At 48.1% G+C, this 27,729-nt stretch overlaps 1 protein-coding gene across 1 annotated transcript in view; it reads right to left on the minus strand.

Moving 5' to 3' along the window:
* LOC129842126 (transducin-like enhancer protein 3-B) overlaps positions 1 to 27,729 on the minus strand; it is a 173,158-nt gene that overhangs the window by 68,513 nt on the left and 76,916 nt on the right. Inside the window, exons 8-9 of the mRNA XM_055910526.1 lie at positions 5,589 to 5,772; positions 2,770 to 2,777 (exon numbers count right to left, since the gene is read on the minus strand). Of these exons, the coding sequence (XP_055766501.1) occupies positions 2,770 to 2,777; positions 5,589 to 5,772 (192 nt within the window). The remainder of the gene's footprint in view (positions 1 to 2,769; positions 2,778 to 5,588; positions 5,773 to 27,729) is intronic.

The raw sequence follows: 27,729 nt of genomic DNA on the forward strand, positions 1-27,729 counted from the left end.
TAATCCATCTGATGCATCTGGGATTGGTGGTGTTTGGTCCCTACACAAGGCTTTTAATCCATCTGAGGCATCTGGGATTGGTGGTGTTTGGACCCTACACGAGGCTTTTAATCCATCTGAGGCATCTGGGATTGGTGGTGTTTGGTCCCTACACTAGGCTTTTAATCCATCTGATGCATCTGGGATTGGTGGTGTTTGGTCCCTACGGCTTTTAATCCATCTGAGGCATCTGGGATTGGTGGTGTTTGGTCCCTACACGAGGCTTTTAATCCATCTGAGGCATCTGGGATTGGTGGTGTTTGGTCCCTACACGAGGCTTTTAATCCATCTGAGGCATCTGGGATTGGTGGTGTTTGGTCCCTACACTAGGCTTTTAATCCATCTGATGCATCTGGGATTGGTGGTGTTTGGTCCCTACGGCTTTTAATCCATCTGAGGCATCTGGGATTGGTGGTGTTTGGTCCCTACACGAGGCTTTTAATCCATCTGAAGCATCTGGGATTGGTGGTGTTTGGTCCCTACACGAGGCTTTTAATCCATCTGCGGCATCTGGGATTGGTGGTGTTTGGCCCCTACACTAGGCTTTTAATCCATCTGATGCATCTGGGATTGGTGGTGTTTGGTCCCTACACAAGGCTTTTAATCCATCTGAGGCATCTGGGATTGGTGGTGTTTGGACCCTACACGAGGCTTTTAATCCATCTGAGGCATCTGGGATTGGTGGTGTTTGGTCCCTACACTAGGCTTTTAATCCATCTGATGCATCTGGGATTGGTGGTGTTTGGTCCCTACGGCTTTTAATCCATCTGAGGCATCTGGGATTGGTGGTGTTTGGTCCCTACACGAGGCTTTTAATCCATCTGAGGCATCTGGGATTGGTGGTGTTTGGTCCCTACACGAGGCTTTTAATCCATCTGAGGCATCTGGGATTGGTGGTGTTTGGTCCCTACACTAGGCTTTTAATCCATCTGATGCATCTGGGATTGGTGGTGTTTGGTCCCTACGGCTTTTAATCCATCTGAGGCATCTGGGATTGGTGGTGTTTGGTCCCTACACGAGGCTTTTAATCCATCTGAAGCATCTGGGATTGGTGGTGTTTGGTCCCTACACGAGGCTTTTAATCCATCTGAAGCATCTGGGATTGGTGGTGTTTGGTCCCTACACGAGGCTTTTAATCCATCTGAGCCATCTGGGATTGGTGGTGTTTGGTCCCTACACGAGGCTTTGATTCCATCTGAGGCATCTGGGATCGGTGGTGTTTGGTCCCTACACGAGGCTTTTAATCCATCTGAGGCATCTGGGATTGGTGGTGTTTGGTCCCTACACGAGGCTTTTAATCCATCTGAGGCATCTGGGATTGGTGGTGTTTGGTCCCTACACGAGGCTTTTAATCCATCTGAGGCATCTGGGAATGGTGGTGTTTGGTCCCTACACGAGGCTTTTAATCCATCTGAGGCATCTGGGATTGGTGGTGTTTGGTCCCTACACGAGGCTTTTAATCCATCTGAGGCATCTGGGATTGGTGGTGTTTGGTCCCTACACGAGGCTTTTAATCCATCTGAAGCATCTGGGATCGGTGGTGTTTGGTCCCTCCACGAGGCTTTTAATCCATCTGAGGCATCTGGGATTGGTGGTGTTTGGTCCCTACACTAGGCTTTTAATCCATCTGAGGCATCTGGGATTGGTGGTGTTTGGACCCTACACTAGGCTTTTAATCCATCTGAGGCATCTGGGATTGGTGGTGTTTGGACCCTACACTAGGCTTTTAATCCATCTGAGGCATCTGCGATTGGTGGTGTTTGGACCCTACACGAGGCTTTTAATCCATCTGAGGCATCTGGGATTGGTGGTGTTTGGCTCCTACACTAGGCTTTTAATCCATCTGAGGCATCTGAGATCGGAACAGAATGTAATAGAACCAGAATGACAATCTATAACAAATCATTAATAATTCACAAAACAATAATACTATAGGGACTTCCCCCGGCCTGCACGGCTACACGGCCTCATGGCTGCATGGCTGCACGGCCTCATGGCTGCATGGCCTCATGGCTGCATGGCTGCACGGCCTCATGGCTGCATGGCTGCACGGCCTCATGGCTGCATGGCTGCACGGCCTCATGGCTGCACGGCCTCATGGCTGCACGGCCGCATGGCTGCACGGCCGCATGGCTGCACGGCCTCATGGCTGCACGGCCCGCATAGCTACGTAGAGTAAACAGCTCGAGTTGGACACAATTGAATAACATTCCGGGTTAAAGTTTCAGATCGGCACAGTTTCCTGCGTACAACACCTGCATCACTATACTGGACGTTAGCATGTTCCAGTTCCCGCCAATATCCAGCAACTTCACACAGCCACTGAAGAGGAGTGGGACAACATTCCACAGGCCACCAATCAACAGCCTGATCAACTCTATGTGAAGGAGACGTGTCGCGCTGCATGAGGCAAATGGTGGTCACACCAGATACTGACTGGTTCTCTGATCCACACCCCTACCTCATTTTAAGGGATCTGTGACCAACAGATGCATATCTGTATTCCCAGTCATGTGAAATCCATAGATTAGGGAAAAATTAATTAATTAAAATCAAATTAGTTCCTTAAATTAACTGTAACTCAGTAAAATCTTAGAATTTGTTGTTATATTTCTGTTCAGTGTAGATTCAAGGAAAATAGTAAATACCACGTACACACATTATCTTATAGTACACATGCAGCAACAAAAACAAACAAAGAAAGAGATTTTCGAATTTGGCAAAACTCACCGTGCTCTCTGCTTATTGGCCACGGCAGGAGAGATATGATGACCAGCCACGAAAAGAAAAAACAAATCAGTTTGGCATATCAAAACAAAGACTCTTTATCAGAATAGCCAATCACAGCCTGAGAATGTACCAGCTCATTACCCAGAGAGAATGTAGGAGAATTCATAAAGGCCGTGCTCTCTCTTATAACAAACTGGCCTAAAGGGGAAAGGGATGGGCGTTATATAATATCATGACATTTCTTCGGATAACCCGGTTAGTCGAATGACAGTGTTTTACTTCAACGGAGACTTGCTCGCATGACCAGAGAGAGTGCCGGTGCGCTGCCCTATAGGGGTGTGGGAGGGGCGAGAGAGGGGCAGGGGCCGGTGTGTTGCCCTATAGGGGTGTGGGAGGGGCGAGAGAGGGGCAGGGGCCGGTGCGCTGCCCTATAGGGGTGTGGGAGGGGTGAGATAGGGGCAGGGGCCGGTGTGTTGCCCTATAGGGGTGTGGGAGGGGCGAGAGAGGGGCAGGGGCCGGTGCACTGCCCTATAGGGGTGTGGGAGGGGTGAGATAGGGGCAGGGGCCGGTGTGTTGCCCTATAGGGGTGTGGGAGGGGCAGGGGCTGGTGCGTTGCCCTATAGGGGTGTGGGAGGGGCGAGAGAGGGGCAGGGGCCGGTGCGTTGCCCTATAGGGGTGTGGGAGGGGCGAGAGAAGGGCAGGGGCCGGTGCGTTGCCCTATAGGGGTGTGGGAGGGGCGAGAGAGGGGCAGGGGCCGGTGCGCTGCCCTATAGGGGTGCGGGAGGGGCGAGAGAGGGGCAGGGGCCGGTGCGTTGCCCTATAGGGGTGTGGGAGGGGCGAGAGAGGGGCAGGGGCCGGTGCGTTGCCCTATAGGGGTGCGGGAGGGGCGAGAGAGGGGCAGGGGCCGGTGCGCTGCCCTATAGGGGTGCGGGAGGGGCGAGAGAGGGGCAGGGGCCGGTGCGTTGCCCTATAGGGGTGTGGGAGGGGCGAGAGAGGGGCAGGGGCCGGTGCGTTGCCCTATAGGGGTGTGGGAGGGGCGAGAGAGGGGCGAGAGAGGGGCAGGGGCCGGTGCGCTGCCCTATAGGGGTGTGGGAGGGGCGAGAGAGGGGCAGGGGCCGGTGCGCTGCCCTATAGGGGTGCGGGAGGGGCGAGAGAGGGGCAGGGGCCGGTGCGCTGCCCTATAGGGGTGTGGGAGGGGCGAGAGAGGGGCAGGGGGCGGTGCGCTGCCCTATAGGGGTGCGGGAGGGGCGAGAGGGGGCAGGGGCCGGTGCGCTGCCCTATAGGGGTGCGGGAGGGGCGAGAGAGGGGCAGGGGCCGGTGCGCTGCCCTAAAGGGGTGCGGGAGGGGCGAGAGAGGGGCAGGGACCGGTGCGTTGCCCTATAGGGGTGTGGGAGGGGCAGGGGCCGGTGCGCTGCCCTATAGGGGTGTGGGAGGGGCGAGAGAGGGGCAGGGGCCGGTGCGCTGCCCTAAAGGGGTGTGGGAGGGGCGAGAGAGGGGCAGGGGCCGGTGCGTTGCCCTATAGGGGTGCGGGAGGGGCGAGAGAGGGGCAGGGGCCGGTGCGTTGCCCTATAGGGGTGTGGGAGGGGCGAGAGAGGGGCAGGGGCCGGTGCGTTGCCCTATAGGGGTGCGGGAGGGGCGAGAGAGGGGCAGGGGCCGGTGCGTTGCCCTATAGGGGTGCGGGAGGGGCGAGAGAGGGGCAGGGGCCGGTGCGTTGCCCTATAGGGGTGCGGGAGGGGCGAGAGAGGGGCAGGGGCCGGTGTGTGTGACAGTCTGTGGGAGAGACCAAGTAGCCGAAACCGAAACGCGCTAGATAGACAAACTATTTTTGCTTCCAGTCCTTGTCTACAACTCCATTCATATGAAACACCTGTTGATTGATCATCGTAACCTAGTCCTCACTGAGACAACTTCATTCTGTAAATAATACTCCTCACTGAGACAACTTCATTCTGTAAATAATACTCCTCACCGAGACAACTTCATTCTGTAAATAATACTCCTCACTGAGACAACTTCATTCTGTAAATAATACTCCTCACTGAGGTAACTTCATTCTGTAAATAATACTCCATTTTGCATAGATTAGAAATGTCTGACTTTACTTGCTACACACATGGAGCCTCTGGCCGCTTTGATCGACCGATTACGACAAGTGTGTAGGCTACCAGAGTTTTTTATAATGTGTCGGGGCTCATTAAAACTGTTGTTTAATTCAACTGCAGAATGTAATGGTCTATCTTGTAGGCTATGTAGTAATGTCACATAGATCAATTTAAAAAAAAAAAACGTTTTTTTTTTTTTTTTTACAAAAATGAATACTATCCCAAGAAAATTGAATATTAACGTCCGTTCGGATATTCCGTCCAAAATGGCAGATTCCACTTCCCAAACACGACAGATTCTCAATTTTGGCCACTTTTTTTCCGCCCCCCCCACATTTTTATGATGTTAGTTTCTTCACACTGCTGCATGTAAACATCATTACATCATTTACACATCCACCTGAACCAAAAATAGTACTTCCTGAACCACAAATAGTACTTCCTGAACCACAAATAGTACTTCCTGAACCACAAATAGTACTTCCTGATCCAGAAATAGTACTTCCTGAACCACAAATAGTACTTCCTGAACCACAAATAGTACTTCCTGATCCACAAATAGTACTTCCTGAACCACAAATAGTACTTCCTGATCCAGAAATAGTACTTCCTGATCCAGAAATAGTACTTCCTGATCCAGAAATAGTACTTCCTGATCCAGAAATAGTACTTCCTGATCCAGAAATAGTACGGCTACTAGCAGAGTCCTTTCATCACCTCTGTGCTCCACGTCATGGTGGTTCTTCTCATCTTTAACGGGGAGGTTAGCCTGACTCCCCAGAGCTCCCAGGGCCAGCAGCCCAGACCCTGGGATTATTCCAGGAGGCTGGAGGCCCGCGGCCAGAAGGGGAGGACCGCCGTGGGCCGCATGGGACAGGTGCTGAGCCTGGAGCTGTTGCTGCTGTAGAGAGGGCAGAGAGACAGAGCAAGAAGAGGACAAGTGGGTCGGAGGGTAAGAGGAGAGAGACACCTAACCCATAGAATTACAGGATCTCTGTAACACAAAACTGCGGTATGTTTCCCCAGAGGATTCATTAATAAAGTAGTATATTATTTCTCGCACAGATCTAGACTCACGCCAATCGTTGAACAGGCAAAGTTCTTCAAGTTACGAATTGCAACACTATCAAACAGAGTTTTTAAAACCATTATTTCTACCATTATTTCAGAGCCCCATGAGATATGAGGCTCTGCTCAGAGACCATGAGATATGAGACTCTGCGACACCATGAGATATGAGGCTCTGCTCTGAGACACCATGAGATATGAGGCTCTGCTCAGAGACACCATGAGATATGAGACTCTCCTCAGAGACACCATGAGATATGAGGCTCTGCTCTGAGACACCATGAGATATGAGGCTCTGCTCAGAGACACCATGAGATATGAGGCTCTGCTCTGAGACACCATGAGATATGAGGCTCTGCTCAGAGACCATGAGATATGAGGCTCTGCTCAGAGACCATGAGATATGAGGCTCTGCTCAGAGACACCATGAGATATGAGGCTCCGCTCAGAGACCATGAGATATGAGGCTCTGAGACACCATGAGATATGAGGCTCTGCTCTGAGACACCATGAGATATGAGGCTCCGCTCAGAGACACCATGAGATATGAGGCTCTGAGACACCATGAGATATGAGGCTCTGCTCTGAGACACCATGAGATATGAGGCTCCGCTCTGAGACACCATGAGATATGAGGCTCCGCTCAGAGACACCATGAGATATGAGGCTCCGCTCTGAGACACCATGAGATATGAGGCTCCGCTCTGAGACACCATGAGATATGAGGCTCTGCTCAGAGACACCATGAGATATGAGGCTCTGCTCAGAGACACCATGAGATATGAGGCTCCGCTCTGAGACACCATGAGATATGAGGCTCCGCTCTGAGACACCATGAGATATGAGGCTCTGCTCAGAGACACCATGAGATATGAGGCTCTGCTCTGAGACACCATGAGATATGAGGCTCCGCTCTGAGACACCATGAGATATGAGGCTCTGCTAAGAGACACCATGAGATATGAGGCTCTGCTCTGAGACACCATGAGATATGAGGCTCTGCTCAGAGACACCATGAGATATGAGGCTCTGCTCAGAGACACCATGAGATATGAGGCTCTGCTCTGAGACACCATGAGATATGAGGCTCTGCTCAGAGACACCATGAGATATGAGGCTCTGCTCTGAGACACCATGAGATATGAGGCTCTGCTCAGAGACCATGAGATATGAGGCTCTGCTCAGAGACCATGAGATATGAGGCTCTGCTCAGAGACACCATGAGATATGAGGCTCCGCTCAGAGACCATGAGATATGAGGCTCTGAGACACCATGAGATATGAGGCTCTGCTCTGAGACACCATGAGATATGAGGCTCCGCTCAGAGACACCATGAGATATGAGGCTCTGAGACACCATGAGATATGAGGCTCTGCTCTGAGACACCATGAGATATGAGGCTCCGCTCTGAGACACCATGAGATATGAGGCTCCGCTCAGAGACACCATGAGATATGAGGCTCCGCTCTGAGACACCATGAGATATGAGGCTCCGCTCTGAGACACCATGAGATATGAGGCTCTGCTCAGAGACACCATGAGATATGAGGCTCCGCTCTGAGACACCATGAGATATGAGGCTCCGCTCTGAGACACCATGAGATATGAGGCTCTGCTCAGAGACACCATGAGATATGAGGCTCTGCTCTGAGACACCATGAGATATGAGGCTCCGCTCTGAGACACCATGAGATATGAGGCTCTGCTAAGAGACACCATGAGATATGAGGCTCTGCTCTGAGACACCATGAGATATGAGGCTCTGCTCAGAGACACCATGAGATATGAGGCTCTGCTCAGAGACACCATGAGATTTGAGGCTCTGCTCTGAGACACCATGAGATATGAGGCTCTGAGACACCATGAGATATGAGGCTCCGAGACACCATCAGATATGAGGCTCCGCTCAGAGACACCATGAGATATGAGGCTCCGCTCTGAGACACCAGGAGATATGAGGCTCCGCTCTGAGACACCAGGAGATATGAGACTCCGCTCTGAGACACCATGAGATATGAGGCTCTGCTCTGAGACACCATGAGATATGAGGCTCCGCTCTGAGACACCATGAGATATGAGGCTCCGCTCTGAGACACCATGAGATATGAGGCTCCGCTCTGAGACACCATGAGATATGAGGCTCTGCTCTGAGACACCATGAGATATGAGGCTCCGCTCAGAGACACCATGAGATATGAGGCTCCGCTCTGAGACACCATGAGATATGAGGCTCCGCTCAGAGACACCATGAGATATGAGGCTCCGCTCTGAGACACCATGAGATATGAGGCTCCGCTCTGAGACACCATGAGATATGAGGCTCTGAGACACCATGAGATATGAGGCTCTGCTCAGAGACACCATGAGATATGAGGCTCTGCTCTGAGACACCATGAGATATGAGGCTCTGCTCTGAGACACCATGAGATATGAGGCTCTGCTCTGAGACACCATGAGATATGAGGCTCTGAGACACCATGAGATATGAGGCTCTGCTCAGAGACACCATGAGATATGAGGCTCTGCTCTGAGACACCATGAGATATGAGGCTCTGCTCAGAGACACCATGAGATATGAGGCTCTCCTCAGAGACACCATGAGATATGAGGCTCCGCTCTGAGACACCATGAGATATGAGGCTCTGCTCTGAGACACCATGAGATATGAGGCTCTGCTCAGACACCATGAGATATGAGGCTCTGCTCTGAGACACCATGAGATATGAGGCTCTGCTAAGAGACACCATGAGATATGAGACTCCGCTCTGAGACACCATGAGATATGAGGCTCTGCTCTGAGACACCATGAGATATGAGGCTCTGCTCTGAGACACCATGAGATATGAGGCTCCGCTCAGTGACACCATGAGATATGAGGCTCCGCTCTGAGACACCAGGAGATATGAGGCTCCGCTCTGAGACACCATGAGATATGAGACTCTGCTCTGAGACACCATGAGATATGAGGCTCTGCTCAGACACCATGAGATATGAGGCTCTGCTCAGAGAGCATGAGATATGAGGCTCTACTCAGAGACACCATGAGATATGAGGCTCCGCTCAGAGACACCATGAGATATGAGGCTCCGCTCTGAGACACCATGAGATATGAGGCTCCGCTCTGAGACACCATGAGATATTAGGCTCTGCTCTGAGACACCATGAGATATGAGACTCCCTCTGAGACACCATGAGATATGAGGCTCCGCTCTGAGACACCATGAGATATGAGGCTCCGCTCAGAGACACCATGAGATATGAGGCTCCGCTCTGAGACACCATGAGATATGAGGCTCCGCTCTGAGACACCATGAGATATGAGGCTCCGCTCTGAGACACCATGAGATATGAGGCTCTGCTCAGAGACACCATGAGATATGAGGCTCCGCTCTGAGACACCATGAGATATGAGGCTCTGCTAAGAGACACCATGAGATGAGGCTCTGCTCAGAGACCATGAGATATGAGGCTCTGCTCAGAGACACCATGAGATATGAGGCTCTGCTCAGAGACACCATGAGATTTGAGGCTCTGCTCAGAGACACCATGAGATTTGAGGCTCCGCTCTGAGACACCATGAGATATGAGGCTCCGCTCTGAGACACCATGAGATATGAGGCTCCGCTCAGAGACACCATGAGATATGAGGCTCCGCTCTGAGACACCATGAGATATGAGGCTCTGCTCTGAGACACCATGAGATATGAGGCTCCGCTCTGAGACACCATGAGATATGAGGCTCTGCTCTGAGACACCATGAGATATGAGGCTCTGCTCAGAGACACCATGAGATATGAGGCTCTGAGACACCATGAGATATGAGGCTCCGCTCTGAGACACCATGAGATATGAGGCTCTGCTAAGAGACACCATGAGATATGAGGCTCTGCTCTGAGACACCATGAGATATGAGGCTCTGCTCAGAGACACCATGAGATTTGAGGCTCTGCTCTGAGACACCATGAGATATGAGGCTCCGCTCAGTGACACCATGAGATATGAGGCTCCGCTCTGAGACACCAGGAGATATGAGGCTCCGCTCTGAGACACCATGAGATATGAGACTCTGCTCTGAGACACCATGAGATATGAGGCTCTGCTCAGACACCATGAGATATGAGGCTCTGCTCAGAGAGCATGAGATATGAGGCTCTACTCAGAGACACCATGAGATATGAGGCTCCGCTCAGAGACACCATGAGATATGAGGCTCCGCTCTGAGACACCATGAGATATGAGGCTCTGCTCTGAGACACCATGAGATATTAGGCTCTGCTCTGAGACACCATGAGATATGAGACTCCCTCTGAGACACCATGAGATATGAGGCTCCGCTCTGAGACACCATGAGATATGAGGCTCCGCTCAGAGACACCATGAGATATGAGGCTCTGCTCTGAGACACCATGAGATATGAGGCTCCGCTCTGAGACACCATGAGATATGAGGCTCCGCTCTGAGACACCATGAGATATGAGGCTCTGCTCAGAGACACCATGAGATATGAGGCTCCGCTCTGAGACACCATGAGATATGAGGCTCTGCTAAGAGACACCATGAGATGAGGCTCTGCTCAGAGACCATGAGATATGAGGCTCTGCTCAGAGACACCATGAGATTTGAGGCTCTGCTCTGAGACACCATGAGATATGAGGCTCCGCTCTGAGACACCATGAGATATGAGGCTCCGCTCAGAGACACCATGAGATATGAGGCTCCGCTCTGAGACACCATGAGATATGAGGCTCTGCTCTGAGACACCATGAGATATGAGGCTCCGCTCTGAGACACCATGAGATATGAGGCTCTGCTCTGAGACACCATGAGATATGAGGCTCTGCTCAGAGACACCATGAGATATGAGGCTCTGAGACACCATGAGATATGAGGCTCCGCTCTGAGACACCATGAGATATGAGGCTCTGCTAAGAGACACCATGAGATATGAGGCTCTGCTCTGAGACACCATGAGATATGAGGCTCTGCTCAGAGACACCATGAGATTTGAGGCTCTGCTCTGAGACACCATGAGATATGAGGCTCTGAGACACCATGAGATATGAGGCTCCGAGACACCATGAGATATGAGGCTCCGCTCAGAGACACCATGAGATATGAGGTTCCGCTCTGAGACACCATGAGATATGAGGCTCTGCTCTGAGACACCATGAGATATGAGACTCTGCTCTGAGACACCATGAGATATGAGACTCTGCTCTGAGACACCATGAGATATGAGGCTCCGCTCTGAGACACCATGAGATATGAGGCTCTGCTCTGAGACACCATGAGATATGAGACTCTCCTCAGAGACACCATGAGATATGAGGCTCTGCTCTGAGACACCATGAGATATGAGGCTCTGAGACACCATGAGATATGAGGCTCTGCTCTGAGACACCATGAGATATGAGGCTCCGCTCTGAGACACCATGAGATATGAGGCTCCGCTCTGAGACACCATGAGATATGAGGCTCTGCTCTGAGACACCATGAGATATGAGGCTCCGCTCTGAGACACCATGAGATATGAGGCTCTGCTCAGAGACACCATGAGATATGAGGCTCCGCTCAGTGACACCATGAGATATGAGGCTCCGCTCTGAGACACCAGGAGATATGAGGCTCCGCTCTGAGACACCATGAGATATGAGACTCTGCTCTGAGACACCATGAGATATGAGGCTCTGCTCAGACACCATGAGATATGAGGCTCTGCTCAGAGAGCATGAGATATGAGGCTCTACTCAGAGACACCATGAGATATGAGGCTCCGCTCAGAGACACCATGAGATATGAGGCTCCGCTCAGAGACACCATGAGATATGAGGCTCTGAGACACCATGCGATATGAGGCTCCGCTCTGAGACACCATGAGATATGAGGCTCTGCTCTGAGACACCATGAGATATTAGGCTCTGCTCTGAGACACCATGAGATATGAGACTCCCTCTGAGACACCATGAGATATGAGGCTCCGCTCTGAGACACCATGAGATATGAGGCTCCGCTCAGAGACACCATGAGATATGAGGCTCTGCTCTGAGACACCATGAGATATGAGGCTCCGCTCTGAGACACCATGAGATATGAGGCTCCGCTCTGAGACACCATGAGATATGAGGCTCTGCTCAGAGACACCATGAGATATGAGGCTCCGCTCTGAGACACCATGAGATATGAGGCTCTGCTAAGAGACACCATGAGATGAGGCTCTGCTCAGAGACCATGAGATATGAGGCTCTACTCAGAGACACCATGAGATTTGAGGCTCTGCTCTGAGACACCATGAGATATGAGGCTCCGCTCTGAGACACCATGAGATATGAGGCTCCGCTCAGAGACACCATGAGATATGAGGCTCCGCTCTGAGACACCATGAGATATGAGGCTCTGCTCTGAGACACCATGAGATATGAGGCTCCGCTCTGAGACACCATGAGATATGAGGCTCTGCTCTGAGACACCATGAGATATGAGGCTCTGCTCAGAGACACCATGAGATATGAGGCTCTGAGACACCATGAGATATGAGGCTCCGCTCTGAGACACCATGAGATATGAGGCTCTGCTAAGAGACACCATGAGATATGAGGCTCTGCTCTGAGACACCATGAGATATGAGGCTCTGCTCAGAGACACCATGAGATTTGAGGCTCTGCTCTGAGACACCATGAGATATGAGGCTCTGAGACACCATGAGATATGAGGCTCCGAGACACCATGAGATATGAGGCTCCGCTCAGAGACACCATGAGATATGAGGTTCCGCTCTGAGACACCATGAGATATGAGGCTCTGCTCTGAGACACCATGAGATATGAGACTCTGCTCTGAGACACCATGAGATATGAGACTCTGCTCTGAGACACCATGAGATATGAGGCTCCGCTCTGAGACACCATGAGATATGAGGCTCTGCTCTGAGACACCATGAGATATGAGACTCTCCTCAGAGACACCATGAGATATGAGGCTCTGCTCTGAGACACCATGAGATATGAGGCTCTGAGACACCATGAGATATGAGGCTCTGCTCTGAGACACCATGAGATATGAGGCTCCGCTCTGAGACACCATGAGATATGAGGCTCCGCTCTGAGACACCATGAGATATGAGGCTCTGCTCTGAGACACCATGAGATATGAGGCTCCGCTCTGAGACACCATGAGATATGAGGCTCTGCTCAGAGACACCATGAGATATGAGGCTCCGCTTTGAGACACCATGAGATATGAGGCTCTGCTAAGAGACACCATGAGATATGAGGCTCTGCTCTGAGACACCATGAGATATGAGGCTCTGCTCAGAGACACCATGAGATTTGAGGCTCTGCTCTGAGACACCATGAGATATGAGGCTCTGAGACACCATGAGATATGAGGCTCCGAGACACCATGAGATATGAGGCTCCGCTCAGAGACACCATGAGATATGAGGTTCCGCTCTGAGACACCAGGAGATATGAGGCTCCGCTCTGAGACACCAGGAGATATGAGACTCCGCTCTGAGACACCATGAGATATGAGGCTCTGCTCTGAGACACCATGAGATATGAGGCTCTGCTCTGAGACACCATGAGATATGAGGCTCTGCTCTGAGACACCACGAGATATGAGGCTCTCCTCAGAGACACCATGAGATATGAGACTCTGCTCAGAGACACCATGAGATATGAGGCTCCGCTCTGAGACACCATGAGAAATGAGGCTCTGCTCAGACACCATGAGATATGAGGCTCTGCTCAGAGACACCATGAGATATGAGGCTCTGAGACACCATGAGATATGAGGCTCTGCTCTGAGACACCATGAGATTTGAGGCTCTGCTCTGAGACACCATGAGATATGAGGCTCCGCTCAGAGACACCATGAGATATGAGGCTCCGCTCAGAGACACCATGAGATATGAGGCTCTGAGACACCATGAGATATGAGGCTCCGCTCTGAGACACCATGAGATATGAGGCTCCGCTCAGAGACACCATGAGATATGAGGCTCCGCTCAGAGACACCATGAGATATGAGGCTCCGCTCAGAGACACCATGAGATATGAGGCTCCGCTCAGAGACACCATGAGATATGAGGCTCTGCTCTGAGACACCACGAGATATGAGGCTCTCCTCAGAGACACCATGAGATATGAGACTCTGCTCAGAGACACCATGAGATATGAGGCTCCGCTCTGAGACACCATGAGAAATGAGGCTCTGCTCAGACACCATGAGATATGAGGCTCTGCTCAGAGACACCATGAGATATGAGGCTCTGAGACACCATGAGATATGAGGCTCTGCTCTGAGACACCATGAGATTTGAGGCTCTGCTCTGAGACACCATGAGATATGAGGCTCCGCTCAGAGACACCATGAGATATGAGGCTCCGCTCAGAGACACCATGAGATATGAGGCTCTGAGACACCATGAGATATGAGGCTCCGCTCTGAGACACCATGAGATATGAGGCTCCGCTCAGAGACACCATGAGATATGAGGCTCCGCTCAGAGACACCATGAGATATGAGGCTCCGCTCAGAGACACCATGAGATATGAGGCTCCGCTCAGAGACACCATGAGATATGAGGCTCCGCTCAGAGACACCATGAGATATGAGGCTCCGCTCAGAGACACCATGAGATATGAGGCTCCGCTCAGAGACACCATGAGATATGAGGCTCTGAGACACCATGAGATATGAGGCTCCGCTCTGAGACACCATGAGATATGAGGCTCCGCTCTGAGACACCATGAGATATGAGGCTCCGCTCTGAGACACCATGAGATATGAGGCTCCGCTCTGAGACACCATGAGATATGAGACTCTGCTCAGAGACCATGAGATATGAGACTCTGCTCTGAGACACCATGAGATATGAGGCTCCGCTCTGAGACACCATGAGATATGAGGCTCTGCTCTGAGACACCATGAGATATGAGACTCTGCTCAGAGACCATGAGATATGAGGCTCTGCTCAGAGACCATGAGATATGAGGCTCTGCTCAGAGACACCATGAGATATGAGGCTCTGCTCAGACACCATGAGATATGAGGCTCTGCTCAGAGACACCATGAGATATGAGGCTCTGCTCAGACACCATGAGATATGAGGCTCTGCTCAGATACATTAAGATGAAACAATAGGAACACTCATTATACTCTGAGCTGTATGACAGAGGAATGGAAACACTAGGCTTTAGAACCCCAGCTGACTAGAACTGTCAATCTCCATCTTGTCATCTTGTTTCACAGAAATGGCTGAATCCCAAAATTGGCTGGGGAAAAACCGGTGTGCATTAATAGGCAAAATTTGCTCCTGTCAAACCGGAATACGAAAACACGATACATATTTTAAAAGCTGAGAAACACCTCTTTCAAATGATATGACATACAATAGCACCATATCAATCAAAAACGGTAATCAATCAAGATAAAACACAGGTGAAAATGTGCATCTAAATACTAAAATCTATGATTTTCTTCCAAATTCCCCCCAAAAAATTTTGAGCACATTGTCGTCCTTATTTTTGGTAAGGATTGATCATCTGAAATCAGAATAGAAATACCCTTTACTGTGAATGGGTTACAGACGTTTTAGTGGAATGGGACATGCTTAACACCCCGGCCATCCTACAATCTCAGCTTGATGCCCTCAATCTCACACAAATTATCAATGAACCTACCAGGTACAACCCCAAATCCGTAAACACGGGCACCCTCATAGATATCATCCTAACCAACTTGCCCTCCAAATACACCTCTGCTGTTTTCAACCAAGATCTCAGCGATCACTGCCTCATTGCCTGCATCCGTAATGGGTCAGCGGTCAAACGACCTCCACTCATCACTGTCAAACTCTACCCAAAACACTTGAGCGAGCAGGCCTTTCTAATCGACCTGGCCGAGGTATCCTGGAAGGATATTGACCTTATCCCGTCAGTAGAGGATGCCTGGTTATTCTTTAAAGGTGCCTTCCTCACCATCTTAAATAAGCATGCCCCGTTCAAAACATTTCGAAACCAAGAACAGATATAGCCCTTGGTTCACTCCAGACCTGTCTGCCCTTGACCAGCACAAAAACATCCTGTGGCGTTCTGCATTAGCATCGAATAGCCCCCGTGATATGCAGCTTTTCAGGGAAGTTAGGAACAAATACAGGCAGTTAGGAAAGCTAAGACTAGATTTTTCAAGCAGAAATTTGCATCCTGTACCACAAACTCAAAAAAGTTCTGGGACACTAAAGTCCATGGAGAATAATAGCACCTCCTCCCAGCTGCCCACTGCACTGAGGCTAGGAAACACTGTCACCACCGATAAATCTACTATAATCGAGAATTTCAATAAGCATTTTTCTAAGGCTGGACATGCTTTCCACCTGGCTACCCCAACAGCCCTCCACCCCCCACAGAAACTTGCCCAAGCCTCCCTCATTTCTCCTTCACCCAAATCCAGATAGCTGATGTTCTGAAAGAGCTGCAAAGTCTGGACCGCTACAAATCAGCCGGGCTAGACAATCTGGACCCTCTCTTTCTAAAATTGTCTGCCGAAATTGTTGCAACCCCTATTACTAGCCTGTTCAACCTCTCTTTCGTATCGTCTGAGATCCCCAAAGATTGGAAAGCTGCAGCGGTTATCCCCCTCTTCAAAGGGAGAGACACTCTAGACCCAAACTGCTACAGACCTATATCTATCCTACCCTGCCTTTCTAAGGTCTTCGAAAGCCAAGTTAACAAATTACCGACCATTTCGAATCCCACCATACCTTCTCCGCTATGCAATCTGGTTTAAGAGTTGGTCATGGGTGCACCTCAGCCACGCTCAAGGTCCTAAACGATATCTTAACCGCCATCGATAGGAAACAGTACTGTGCAGCCGTATTCATTGACCTGGCCAAGGCTGTCGACTCTGTCAATCACCACATCCTCATCGGCAGACTCGATAGCCTTGGTTTCTCTAATGACTGCTTCGCCTGGTTCACCAACTACTTCTCAGATAGAGTTCAGTGTGTCAAATCGGAGGGCCTGTTGTCCGGTCCTCTGGCAGTCTCTATGGGGGTGCCACAGGGTTCAATTCTCGGGCCGACTCTTTTCTCTGTATACATCAATAATGTCGCTCTTGCTGCTGTTGATTCTCTGATCCACCTCTACGCAGACGACACCATTCTGTATACTTCTGGCCCTTCTTTGGACACTGTGGTAACTAACCTCCAGACGAGCTTCAATGCCATACAACTCTCCTTCCGTGGCCTCCAAATGCTCTTAAACGCTAGTAAAACTAAATGCATGCTATTCAACCGATCACTGCCTGCACCTGCTCGCCCGTCCAGCATCACTACTCTGGACGGCTCTGACTTAGAATATGTGGACAACTACAAATACCTAGGTGTCTGGCTAGACTGTAAACTCTCCTTCCACACTCACATTAAGCATCTCCAATCCAAAATTAAATCTAGAATCGGCTTCCTATTTCGCAACAAAGCATCCTTCACTCACGCTGCCAAACATACCCTCGTTAAACTGACCAGTGAGATAAGGTCGGGCTTTACCTAGCAGAGACTTGTAGATAACCTGGGTTTGGAGACGAGTATGAAGCGAGGGCCAGCCTCCGTTTTGTCACCAAAGCCCCATATACTACCCACCACTGCGACCTGTACTCTCGTTGGTTGGCCCTCGCTTCATACTCATTGCCAAACCCACTGGCTCCAGGTCATCTACAAGTCTCTGCTAGGTAAAGCCCCGCCTTATCTCAGCTCACTGGTCACCATAGCAGCACCCACTCGTAGCACGCGCTCCAGCAGGTATATCTCACTGGTCATCCCCAAAGCCAATTCCACCTTTGGCCACCTTTCCTTCCAGTTCTCTGCGAACGAACTGCAAAAATCACTAAATAAAAATAATGTATTTATCTTGCTCCTTTGCACCCCAGTATCTCTACTTGCACATTCATCTTCTGCACATTCTACCATTCCAGTGTTTATTTGCAATTACCTCGCCACCGTGGCCTATTTATTGCCTTACCTCAGTTATCTCACCTCATTTGCACATGCTGTATATAGACTTTTTGTTTTCTTTTGTTCTACTGTATTATTGACTGTATGTTTTGTTTATTCCATGTGCAACTCTGTGTTGTTGTATGTGTCGAATTGCTTTGCTTTATCTTGGTCAGGTCGCAGTTGTAAATGAGAACTTGTTCTCAACTGGCCGATGGAATGTTCTATGGAATGTTCTGTGATCAGACAGTTTATCAGGATAGTATATTAAAGACCTAGTCATGCCAGGAAGTAAATACACCCCCTGGAAAGTTGGATATGTAATCTCCACTTCAACACTATTGACAGATCAAGGAAACCTGATTTAACAAATTACACTGTAAGATTATACTGTGTAATCATGTATTCATCAAAAATCTACAGAAATGCAATTCCATAGTGCAGAAAAAAATAAGGGACACTCCTAGGTACCCCCTTTGGCTGAAATAACTTACGCTAGTCGTTCCTTGTAACTGTCAGTCTCTTACATTGACTGGGAGTAATATCTGCTCACTCTTCTGTACAGTACTGATTCAACTGTGTCATGTTCCGGGGCTTTCTGGCTCGGCCCACTTCAAGTACCCCCCACAGAATTTGGACAAGATTGAGATCTGGGCTTTGACTCGGCCGTTCCATAACCCTCCATTTCTACAGGATGGAGATCTGGGCTTTGACTCGGCCGTTCCATAACCCTCCATTTCTACAGGATAGAGATCTGGGCTTTGACTCGGCCGTTCCATAACCCTCCATTTCTACAGGATTGAGATCTGGGCTTTGACTCGGCCGTTCCATAACCCTCCATTTCTACAGGATAGAGATCTGGCTAGGCCGTTCCATAACCCTCCATTTCTACAGGATTGAGATCTGGCTAGGCCGTTCCATAACCCTCCATTTCTACAGGATAGAGATCTGGCTAGGCCGTTCCATAACCCTCCATTTCTACAGGATTGAGATCTGGGCTTTGACTCGGCCGTTCCATAACCCTCCATTTCTACAGGACTGAGATCTGGGCTTTGACTCGGCCGTTCCATAACCCTCCATTTCTACAGGATAGAGATCTGGGCTTTGACTCGGCCGTTCCATAACCCTCCATTTCTACAGGATTGAGATCTGGCTAGGCCGTTCCATAACCCTCCATTTCTACAGGATTGAGATCTGGGCTTTGACTCGGCCGTTCCATAACCCTCCATTTCTACAGGATTGAGATCTGGGCTTTGACTCGGCCGTTCCATAACCCTCCATTTCTACAGGATAGAGATCTGGGCTTTGACTCGGCCGTTCCATAACCCTCCATTTATACAGGATTGAGATCTGGGCTTTGACTCGGCCGTTCCATAACCCTCCATTTCTTATTTTTGAGCCATTCTGTTTCACATGGCTGTATATGCACCAATTTTTTGGGGTTATTTTTATTTTACCTTTATTTTACCTTTATTTTACCAGGCAAGTCAGTTAAGAACAAATTCTTATTTACAATGACGGCCTACACCGGCCAAACCCAAACCCGGACGACGCTGGGCCAATTGTGTACTGCCCTATGGAACTCGCAATCACTGCCGGATGTGATACAGCCTGGATTCGAACCAGGGACTGTAGTGATGCCTCTTGCACTGAGATGCAGTGCCTAACTCAGGAGCCCAATAAGCACCAAAACAAATGACAAATAGCATTTAGTCTTAGATATGATAAAGAAAGACAAAAACAAGCGATATAATATAAAACCACTTTATTGAAATAATCATCTTACATTGTCTCATTCAAACCTGAAAATGAAGACATTTAAAATTGCCACCATAACATTATTCAACACTCATTTCAGGGCTAATTTCATCAAAATATGAAACAAATAATATATAACAATTATTAGCTTTTACTTTTAATTAACTTCAATTTCTAAATTCAACTAGCATATAGTCTATTACACAGTCAGAACAGGAACAATTCCTAAAGCACAACATTATTTTACAGTCATTTTACAATGTACAGGTACGATACATCCCCAAGGCCATTAGAGGCATGAATGAAACAAAAGGGGAGGCTGGCATGCAGGAGAAGGGGGACACGCAGGAAAAGGAGGACACCAAGGAGAAGGGGGACACGCAGGAGAAGGGGGACACGCAGGAGAAGGGGGACACGCAGGAGAAGGGGGACACGCAGGAGAAGGGGGACACCAAGGAGAAGGGGGACACGCAGGAGAAGGAGGACACGCAGGAGAAGGGGGACACGCAGGAGAAGGGGGACACGCAGGAGAAGGGGGACACCAAGGAGAAGGGGGACACGCAGGAGAAGGAGGACACCAAGGAGAAGGAGGACACGCAGGAGAAGGGGGACACGCAGGAGAAGGAGGACACCAAGGAGAAGGGGGACACGCAGGAGAAGGGGACAAGCAGGAGAAGGAGGACACGCAGGAGAAGGGGGACACGCAGGAGAAGGAGGACACCAAGGAGAAGGGGGACACGCAGGAGAAGGGGACAAGCAGGAGAAGGAGGACACGCAGGAGAAGGGGGACACGCAGGAGAAGGGGGACACGCAGGAGAAGGAGGACACCAAGGAGAAGGGGGACACGCAGGAGAAGGGGACAAGCAGGAGAAGGAGGACACGCAGGAGGCAAAATTACTATATATTTTTTTTTACTTAACTAGGCAAGTCAGTTAAGAAAAAAATCGTATTTACAATGACGGCCTACTGGGGAACAGTGGGTTAACTGCCTTGTTCAGGGGGAGAACAACAGATTTTAACCTTGTCAACTCGGGGATTCGATCCAGCAACCTTTCGGTTACTAGTCCAACACTCTAACCACTAGGCTACCTGCCGTACTACTGAATATCTGAGCTTCATCCGAGTCCCTTTACTAGCACCTATTTTCACACTCAGTGGCGTGCCACAACCTGTAAACAAACCAACCAACCAGGTTCTGTTCTCCTTTCTGTCTTTCCTGTAACACAGCCAACCAATTCTAGAGGGGGTCTGGTAGTGAGGGCACGTGCTATGTGAAAAGATGAACTTACAGTTTTTTCACAGACAAAGAAAAAGTCTGTCAAAAAGACGGACACGTGTCCTTAATACGAATACCTTTTCCGAAACGTCGAGAGAAAAAAAAATGTTTCTCTCTGAATGTCAACTGTCAGTAAACCAGGTGCTGTAATGTTTCCCGCTGACATTCCATGGAAACCAAACAGGTAACCGTTGACAACTGCAACGTCAACACAGTTGGGGAAACAAAGGGTTTTTCTCGAACACTTGTGCTAATCATTGTTCCGTGTATCAAACCCGTCTGTCTATTGTAAATGGTGGATTACAGCAGGCAGGCGGGACCACCTGCCTATTCCCAACACCTGTTTGATTAGCCTCGTTACTGGAGTGGAATCATTTACATTGTGAAAGTTGGAAAGGCAGGTAACAGTATGTTTCTATCTACCGTAAAAGCCAATACATGGCCTCCTATCTACCGTAAAAGCCAATACATTGCCTCCTATCTACCGTAAAAGCCAATACATTGCCTCCTATCTACCGTAAAAGCCAATACATGGCCTCCTATCTACCGTAAAAGCCAATACATTGCCTCCTATCTACCGTAAAAGCCAATACATTGCCTCCTATCTACCGTAAAAGCCAATACATTGCCTCCTATCTACCGTAAAAGCCAATACATTGCCTCCTATCTACCGTAAAAGCCAATACATTGCCTCCTATCTACTGTAAAAGCCAATACATTGCCTCCTATCTACCGTAAAAGCCAATACATTGCCTCCTATCTACCGTAAAAGCCAATACATTGCCTCCTATCTACCGTAAAAGCCAATACATTGCCTCCTATCTACCGTAAAAGCCAATACATTGCCTCCTATCTACCGTAAAAGCCAATACATTGCCTCCTATCTACCGTAAAAGCCAATACATTGCCTCCTATCTACCGTAAAAGCCAATACATTGCCTCCTATCTACCGTAAAAGCCAATACATTGCCTCCTATCTACCGTAAAAGCCAATACATTGCCTCCTATCTACTGTAAAAGCCAATACATTGCCTCCTATCTACTGTAAAAGCCAATACATTGCCTCCTATCTACTGTAAAAGCCAATACATTGCCTCCTATCTACTGTAAAAGCCAATACATTGCCTCCTATCTACCGTAAAAGCCAATACATTGCCTCCTATCTACCGTAAAAGCCAATACATTGCCTCCTATCTACCGTAAAAGCCAATACATTGCCTCCTATCTACCGTAAAAGCCAATACATTGCCTCCTATCTACCGTAAAAGCCAATACATTGCTTCCTATCTACCGTAAAAGCCAATACATTGCCTCCTATCTACCGTAAAAGCCAATACGTTGCCTCCTATCTACTGTAAAAGCCAATACATTGCCTCCTATCTACTGTAAAAGCCAATACATTGCCTCCTATCTACCGTAAAAGCCAATACATTGCCTCCTATCTACCGTAAAAGCCAATACGTTGCCTCCTATCTACCGTAAAAGCCAATACGTTGCCTCCTATCTACCGTAAAAGCCAATACGTTGCCTCCTATCTACCGTAAAAGCCAATACAATGCCTCCTATCTACTGTAAAAGCCAATACATTGCCTCCTATCTACTGTAAAAGCCAATACATTGCCTCCTATCTACTGTAAAAGCCAATACATTGCCTCCTATCTACTGTAAAAGCCAATACATTGCCTCCTATCTACTGTAAAAGCCAATACATTGCCTCCTATCTTACACCAACGCATATCCCCAAGCTCGGTTTGATGTCCTTAAAACACACCAGGAAACCGTTTCCATTTGACACTATAGTCCCACATGCATTGAATCCCTGTTCTCTCAGACTAGTTACGAGTGACTTGCAAAAGTTGTCAAACCAAACGTTGTAACCCTGGTTTGCATATGGCACAAACCCAATTCCTCAACAACTTTCCTCAGCTAGGTCAACTACACGACCATTACAAACCAAATGCCACCCAATGTCTGACCATTACAAACCTCTGGCACCCAATGCCTGACCATTACAAACCAACTGCCACCCAATGCCTGACCATAACAAACCAACTGCCACCCAATGCCTGACCATTACAAACCAACTGCCACCCAATGCCTGACCATTACAAACCAACTGCCACCCAATGCCTGACCATAACAAACCAACTGCCACCCAATGCCTGACCATTACAAACCAACTGCCACCCAATGCCTGACCATTACAAACCAACTGCCACCCAATGCCTGACCATTACAAACCAACTGCCACCCAATGCCTGGCCATTACAAACCAACTGCCACCCAATGCCTGACCATAACAAACCAACTGCCACCCAATGCCTGACCATAAAACCAACTGCCACCCAATCCCTGACCATTACAAACCAACTGCCACCCAATGCCTGACCATTACAAACCAACTGCCACCCAATGCCTGACCATAACAAACCAACTGCCACCCAATGCCTGACCATAACAAACCAACTGCCACCCAATGCCTGACCATTACAAACCAACTGCCACCCAATGCCTGACCATTACAAACCAACTGCCACCCAATGCCTGACCATAACAAACCAACTGCCACCCAATGCCTGACCATTACAAACCAACTGCCACCCAATGCCTGACCATTACAAACCAACTGCCACCCAATGCCTGACCATTACAAACCAACTGCCACCCAATGCCTGACCATTACAAACCAACTGCCACCCAATGCCTGACCATTACAAACCAACTGCCACCCAATGCCTGACCATAACAAACCAACTGCCACCCAATGCCTGACCATTACAAACAAACTGCCACCCAATGCCTGACCATTACAAACCAACTGCCACCCAATGCCTGACCATTACAAACCAACTGCCACCCAATGCCTGACCATAACAAACCAACTGCCACCCAATGCCTGACCATAACAAATCAACTGCCACCCAATGCCTGACCATAACAAATCAACTGCCACCCAATGCCTGACCATTACAAACCAACTGCCACCCAATGCCTGACCATTACAAACCAACTCCCACCCAATGCCTGACCATAACAAACCAACTGCCACCCAATGCCTGACCATTACAAACCAACTGCCACCCAATGCCTGACCATTACAAACCAACTGCCACCCAATGCCTGACCATTACAAACCAACTGCCACCCAATGCCTGACCATAACAAACCAACTGCCACCCAATGCCTGACCATTACAAACCAACTGCCACCCAATGCCTGACCATAACAAATCAACTGCCACCCAATGCCTGACCATAACAAACCAACTGCCACCCAATGCCTGACCATAACAAACCAACTGCCACCCAATGCCTGCGTGGAAAAACAACACAAGTCTAATCTCCCTTAAGTCTTTCCTGAGTGGTCGACCGAAACTGTTTTGACGTACGAGATCTAAACCAACTGGATGTTCAGGCCTGAAAGGGATGGGATCCCGGGTGTCTGTGTATCAACATCATCGTAGGACTGAAACGTGCTTATCGGACAAGACAGAGGGTTTACTCCTATGGGGACGTGGAGCAAGAACAGAAAGACTGAAGAGAAAACAGATCATTGTCAGTATACTCAATAATATATGCAGAAAAAAACGGCCCATATATATATATATATATATATATATATACACACACAATATATATATAAAGGCCTGATGATACATAACAATAAGACATTATTTATAGTTACATTCCAGTTGAAGCCCCACCGAGGCCTCAGTTAGCAGCTCCTTAACTTCCTCTGGCTCCTTGATCTCCTTCTCTTCATCCTCATCTTCTCCAGTAGCTCAGCATCTTCCTCTAAGAAGGTCTCCCAGTAGCTCAGCATCTTCCTCTAAGAAGGTCTCCCAGTAGCTCAGCATCTTCCTCTAAGAAGGTCTCCCAGTAGTTCAGCATCTTCCTCTAAGAAGGTCTCCCAGTAGCTCAGCATCTTCCTCTAAGAAGGTCTCCCAGTAGCTCAGCATCCTCCTCTAAGAAGGTCTCCCAGTAGCTCAGCATCTTCCTCTAAGAAGGTCTCCCAGTAGCTCAGCATCTTCCTCTAAGAAGGTCTCCCAGTAGCTCAGCATCTTCCTCTAAGAAGGTCTCCCAGTAGTTCAGCATCTTCCTCTAAGAAGGTCTCCCAGTAGCTCAGCATCTTCCTCTAAGGTCTCCCAGTAGTTCAGCATCTTCCTCTAAGAAGGTCTCCAAGTAGTTCAGCATCTTCCTCTAAGGTCTCCAAGTAGCTCAGCATCTTCCTCTAAGAAGGCCTCCCAGTAGCTCAGCATCTTCCTCTAAGGCATCCCAGTAGTTCAGCATCTTCCTCTAAGAAGGTCTCCCAGTAGTTCAGCATCTTCCTCTAAGAAGGTCTCCCAGTAGCTCAGCATCTTCCTCTAAGAAGGCATCCCAGTAGCTCAGCATCTTCCTCTAAGAAGGCATCCCAGTAGCTCAGCATCTTCATCTAAGAAGGTCTCCAAGTAGCTCAGCATCTTCCTCTAAGGCCATGTCGTCATTGTCCTCCTCGTCCTGCAGGTTTTTCGCTGAAATGACCCGCAGCTCATCTGCCCTCAAACGTCCTCCTCCTCATGGACAGGGACAATATCCTGCTGGTACTGGTCTTCATTGTCTATTTCTACAACTCAAAACATAAAAGTCAAACATTGAAAATGTACATTTCAAATGTAAATCAGTGACAACCCCTCCAAAAGAACCACCTAAGATTGACAAAAAGTTATATTCAGAAAACACTTCAGTACATAAAAACTAGAATCAATGAAAGTGAAGTGTATCCACAAGTTATAAGTTGCAAGGTGACAAAGTAACATTTTCACATCCAAAAGGTTTTCATCGTAAACATTTGAGAAAACATGTCATATAATTGTTTGTCTGATAGTCCATAATTCCAATATTATGATAATGTATGCCTGTCAGTAGCAAAGTTACAAACCAGCTGGAACATGAACATTTACTTTAACAAGCTGACCGCCACAAAATCATTATTTATCATCTATTTTCGCAAGGTTTAGGCCATAACTTTACATTCATTCTTGCGATCAACAGCCAGAAGGCTTAATAATTGATAGGAATCATACCAAAGATAAACAGACACCTAGTAAAATACAGTCATGTAGACATCAGGCTACGGGGATATGACTAGCAGCTAGTAAAATACAGTCATGTAGACATCAGGATACGGGGATATGACTAGCAGCTAGTAAAATACAGTCATGTAGACATCAGGCTACGGGGATATGACTAGCAGCTAGTAAAATACAGTCATGTAGACATCAGGCTACGGGGATATGACTAGCAGCTAGTAAAATACAGTCATGTAGACATCAGGCTACGGGGAAATGACTAGCAGCTAGTAAAATACAGTCATGTAGACATCAGGCTACAGGGATATGACTAGCAGCTAGTAAAATACATTCAAGCGTTGATCGACATGGTAATGGCTCTATAGTATTAACGGACCCTCCGTTACATGTCATGTCGTAACGTACAGCGCGCATAAAGCAACTATTTCTGTCTTACAATCTCTCTCCACCAGGTGTAGCACTTCTCTCATCGTTTAAAAACAAGAAATGGACCGTGACGGGGGTAAGGAGGATACCTAGGCATTTATTGCGTCATCGCTGTAAGTGATCATGACTCTCAAAGCCGCTGTTTACTTCTAAGATCACTTTAGCACCGCCCTAAAAACCAGATTCAAATTCGACACAAACCTTCAAATAGGTATGTAATGACACATTATATAAACTCTTTATAGTGTTTTATTTACATTTTAGAGGCGATAAGGTGATAAGTTGGACAGATCGAGTGAAAAAAAGCAATTTTCCCACACGACATCTCTCCTTCTCACTATCATGCATTAGTTTCGCTTCCCCACCCGCCATTTTTAGAAAAACCCGACGGGGCTCATTGCCTGCTTGAATTATGCAGAAACGGGCAGCGTTTAGGTCATGTAATTGATTCTGTTGGAAAGGAGAGAAAATGTCCTTTACAATGGTATTGACATTACAGTTGATCTGGAAGTATTACGTTTTTTGGGGCGCTAAAATAAGGGCAATTGTACGGACCAAGGCGATGTACGAGTTTACGTGAGTTTACGTTACAGCCTTCCAAAATTCTTCAACGGTATTGGGAGCTAATCAGGTAACAACAGTGCACCTCTGAAAGAATCTCTAAGGGCACAGAACAGCTGAATAAAAAAAACATTTGTAACTAATAAAGAACCCTCTCCTTTGGCTGGCTAGCTAGAGACAAAATATAAATCCCTAGCCAGTTTGCTTTTAGCTCTAATAGCTAATGACGAATCCATTTTATTTTGTACAATTATCAAAGAAAACATTAACATCAAAAAGACAAGCGCTAAATCAAGTAGGCTACCTTGCTCCGTCTTGGTTGACTAACTTGGACCAACATAGATGAACTAGCCATCATAGTTAGCTACGTGGCTAGCTAGCAATCTAGATAGTTAGCTAACATTATCTGAGGAGATAAAAAAAAAAAAAAAAAACATGACTCATTTAGTGTAAATTGTTTACTTTCTGCTCACTTTATTGCATTAGTGAGCCCTCAAATGATACTTTAGCCTAATTTGCTACATAGGTCATCTGCCTTTTTTGCAATTATTTTCCATTGGACAAAAGATGTAACCCACAAATGTTTGCTTAGGTTTTTTTGCCAAACTAACAATGTCTTACTGTATTTAAATTATTTTATTTCAACTAACTTGTTTTAATTCAATTAAGTTAAAATAAGTTAAAAATAGGATGTAAAAAGTCTGAAGACAG

This window comes from Salvelinus fontinalis, unplaced genomic scaffold, assembly GCF_029448725.1.
Source record: "Salvelinus fontinalis isolate EN_2023a unplaced genomic scaffold, ASM2944872v1 scaffold_0015, whole genome shotgun sequence".
In the NCBI taxonomy this organism is placed as follows: Eukaryota; Metazoa; Chordata; class Actinopteri; order Salmoniformes; family Salmonidae; genus Salvelinus; species Salvelinus fontinalis.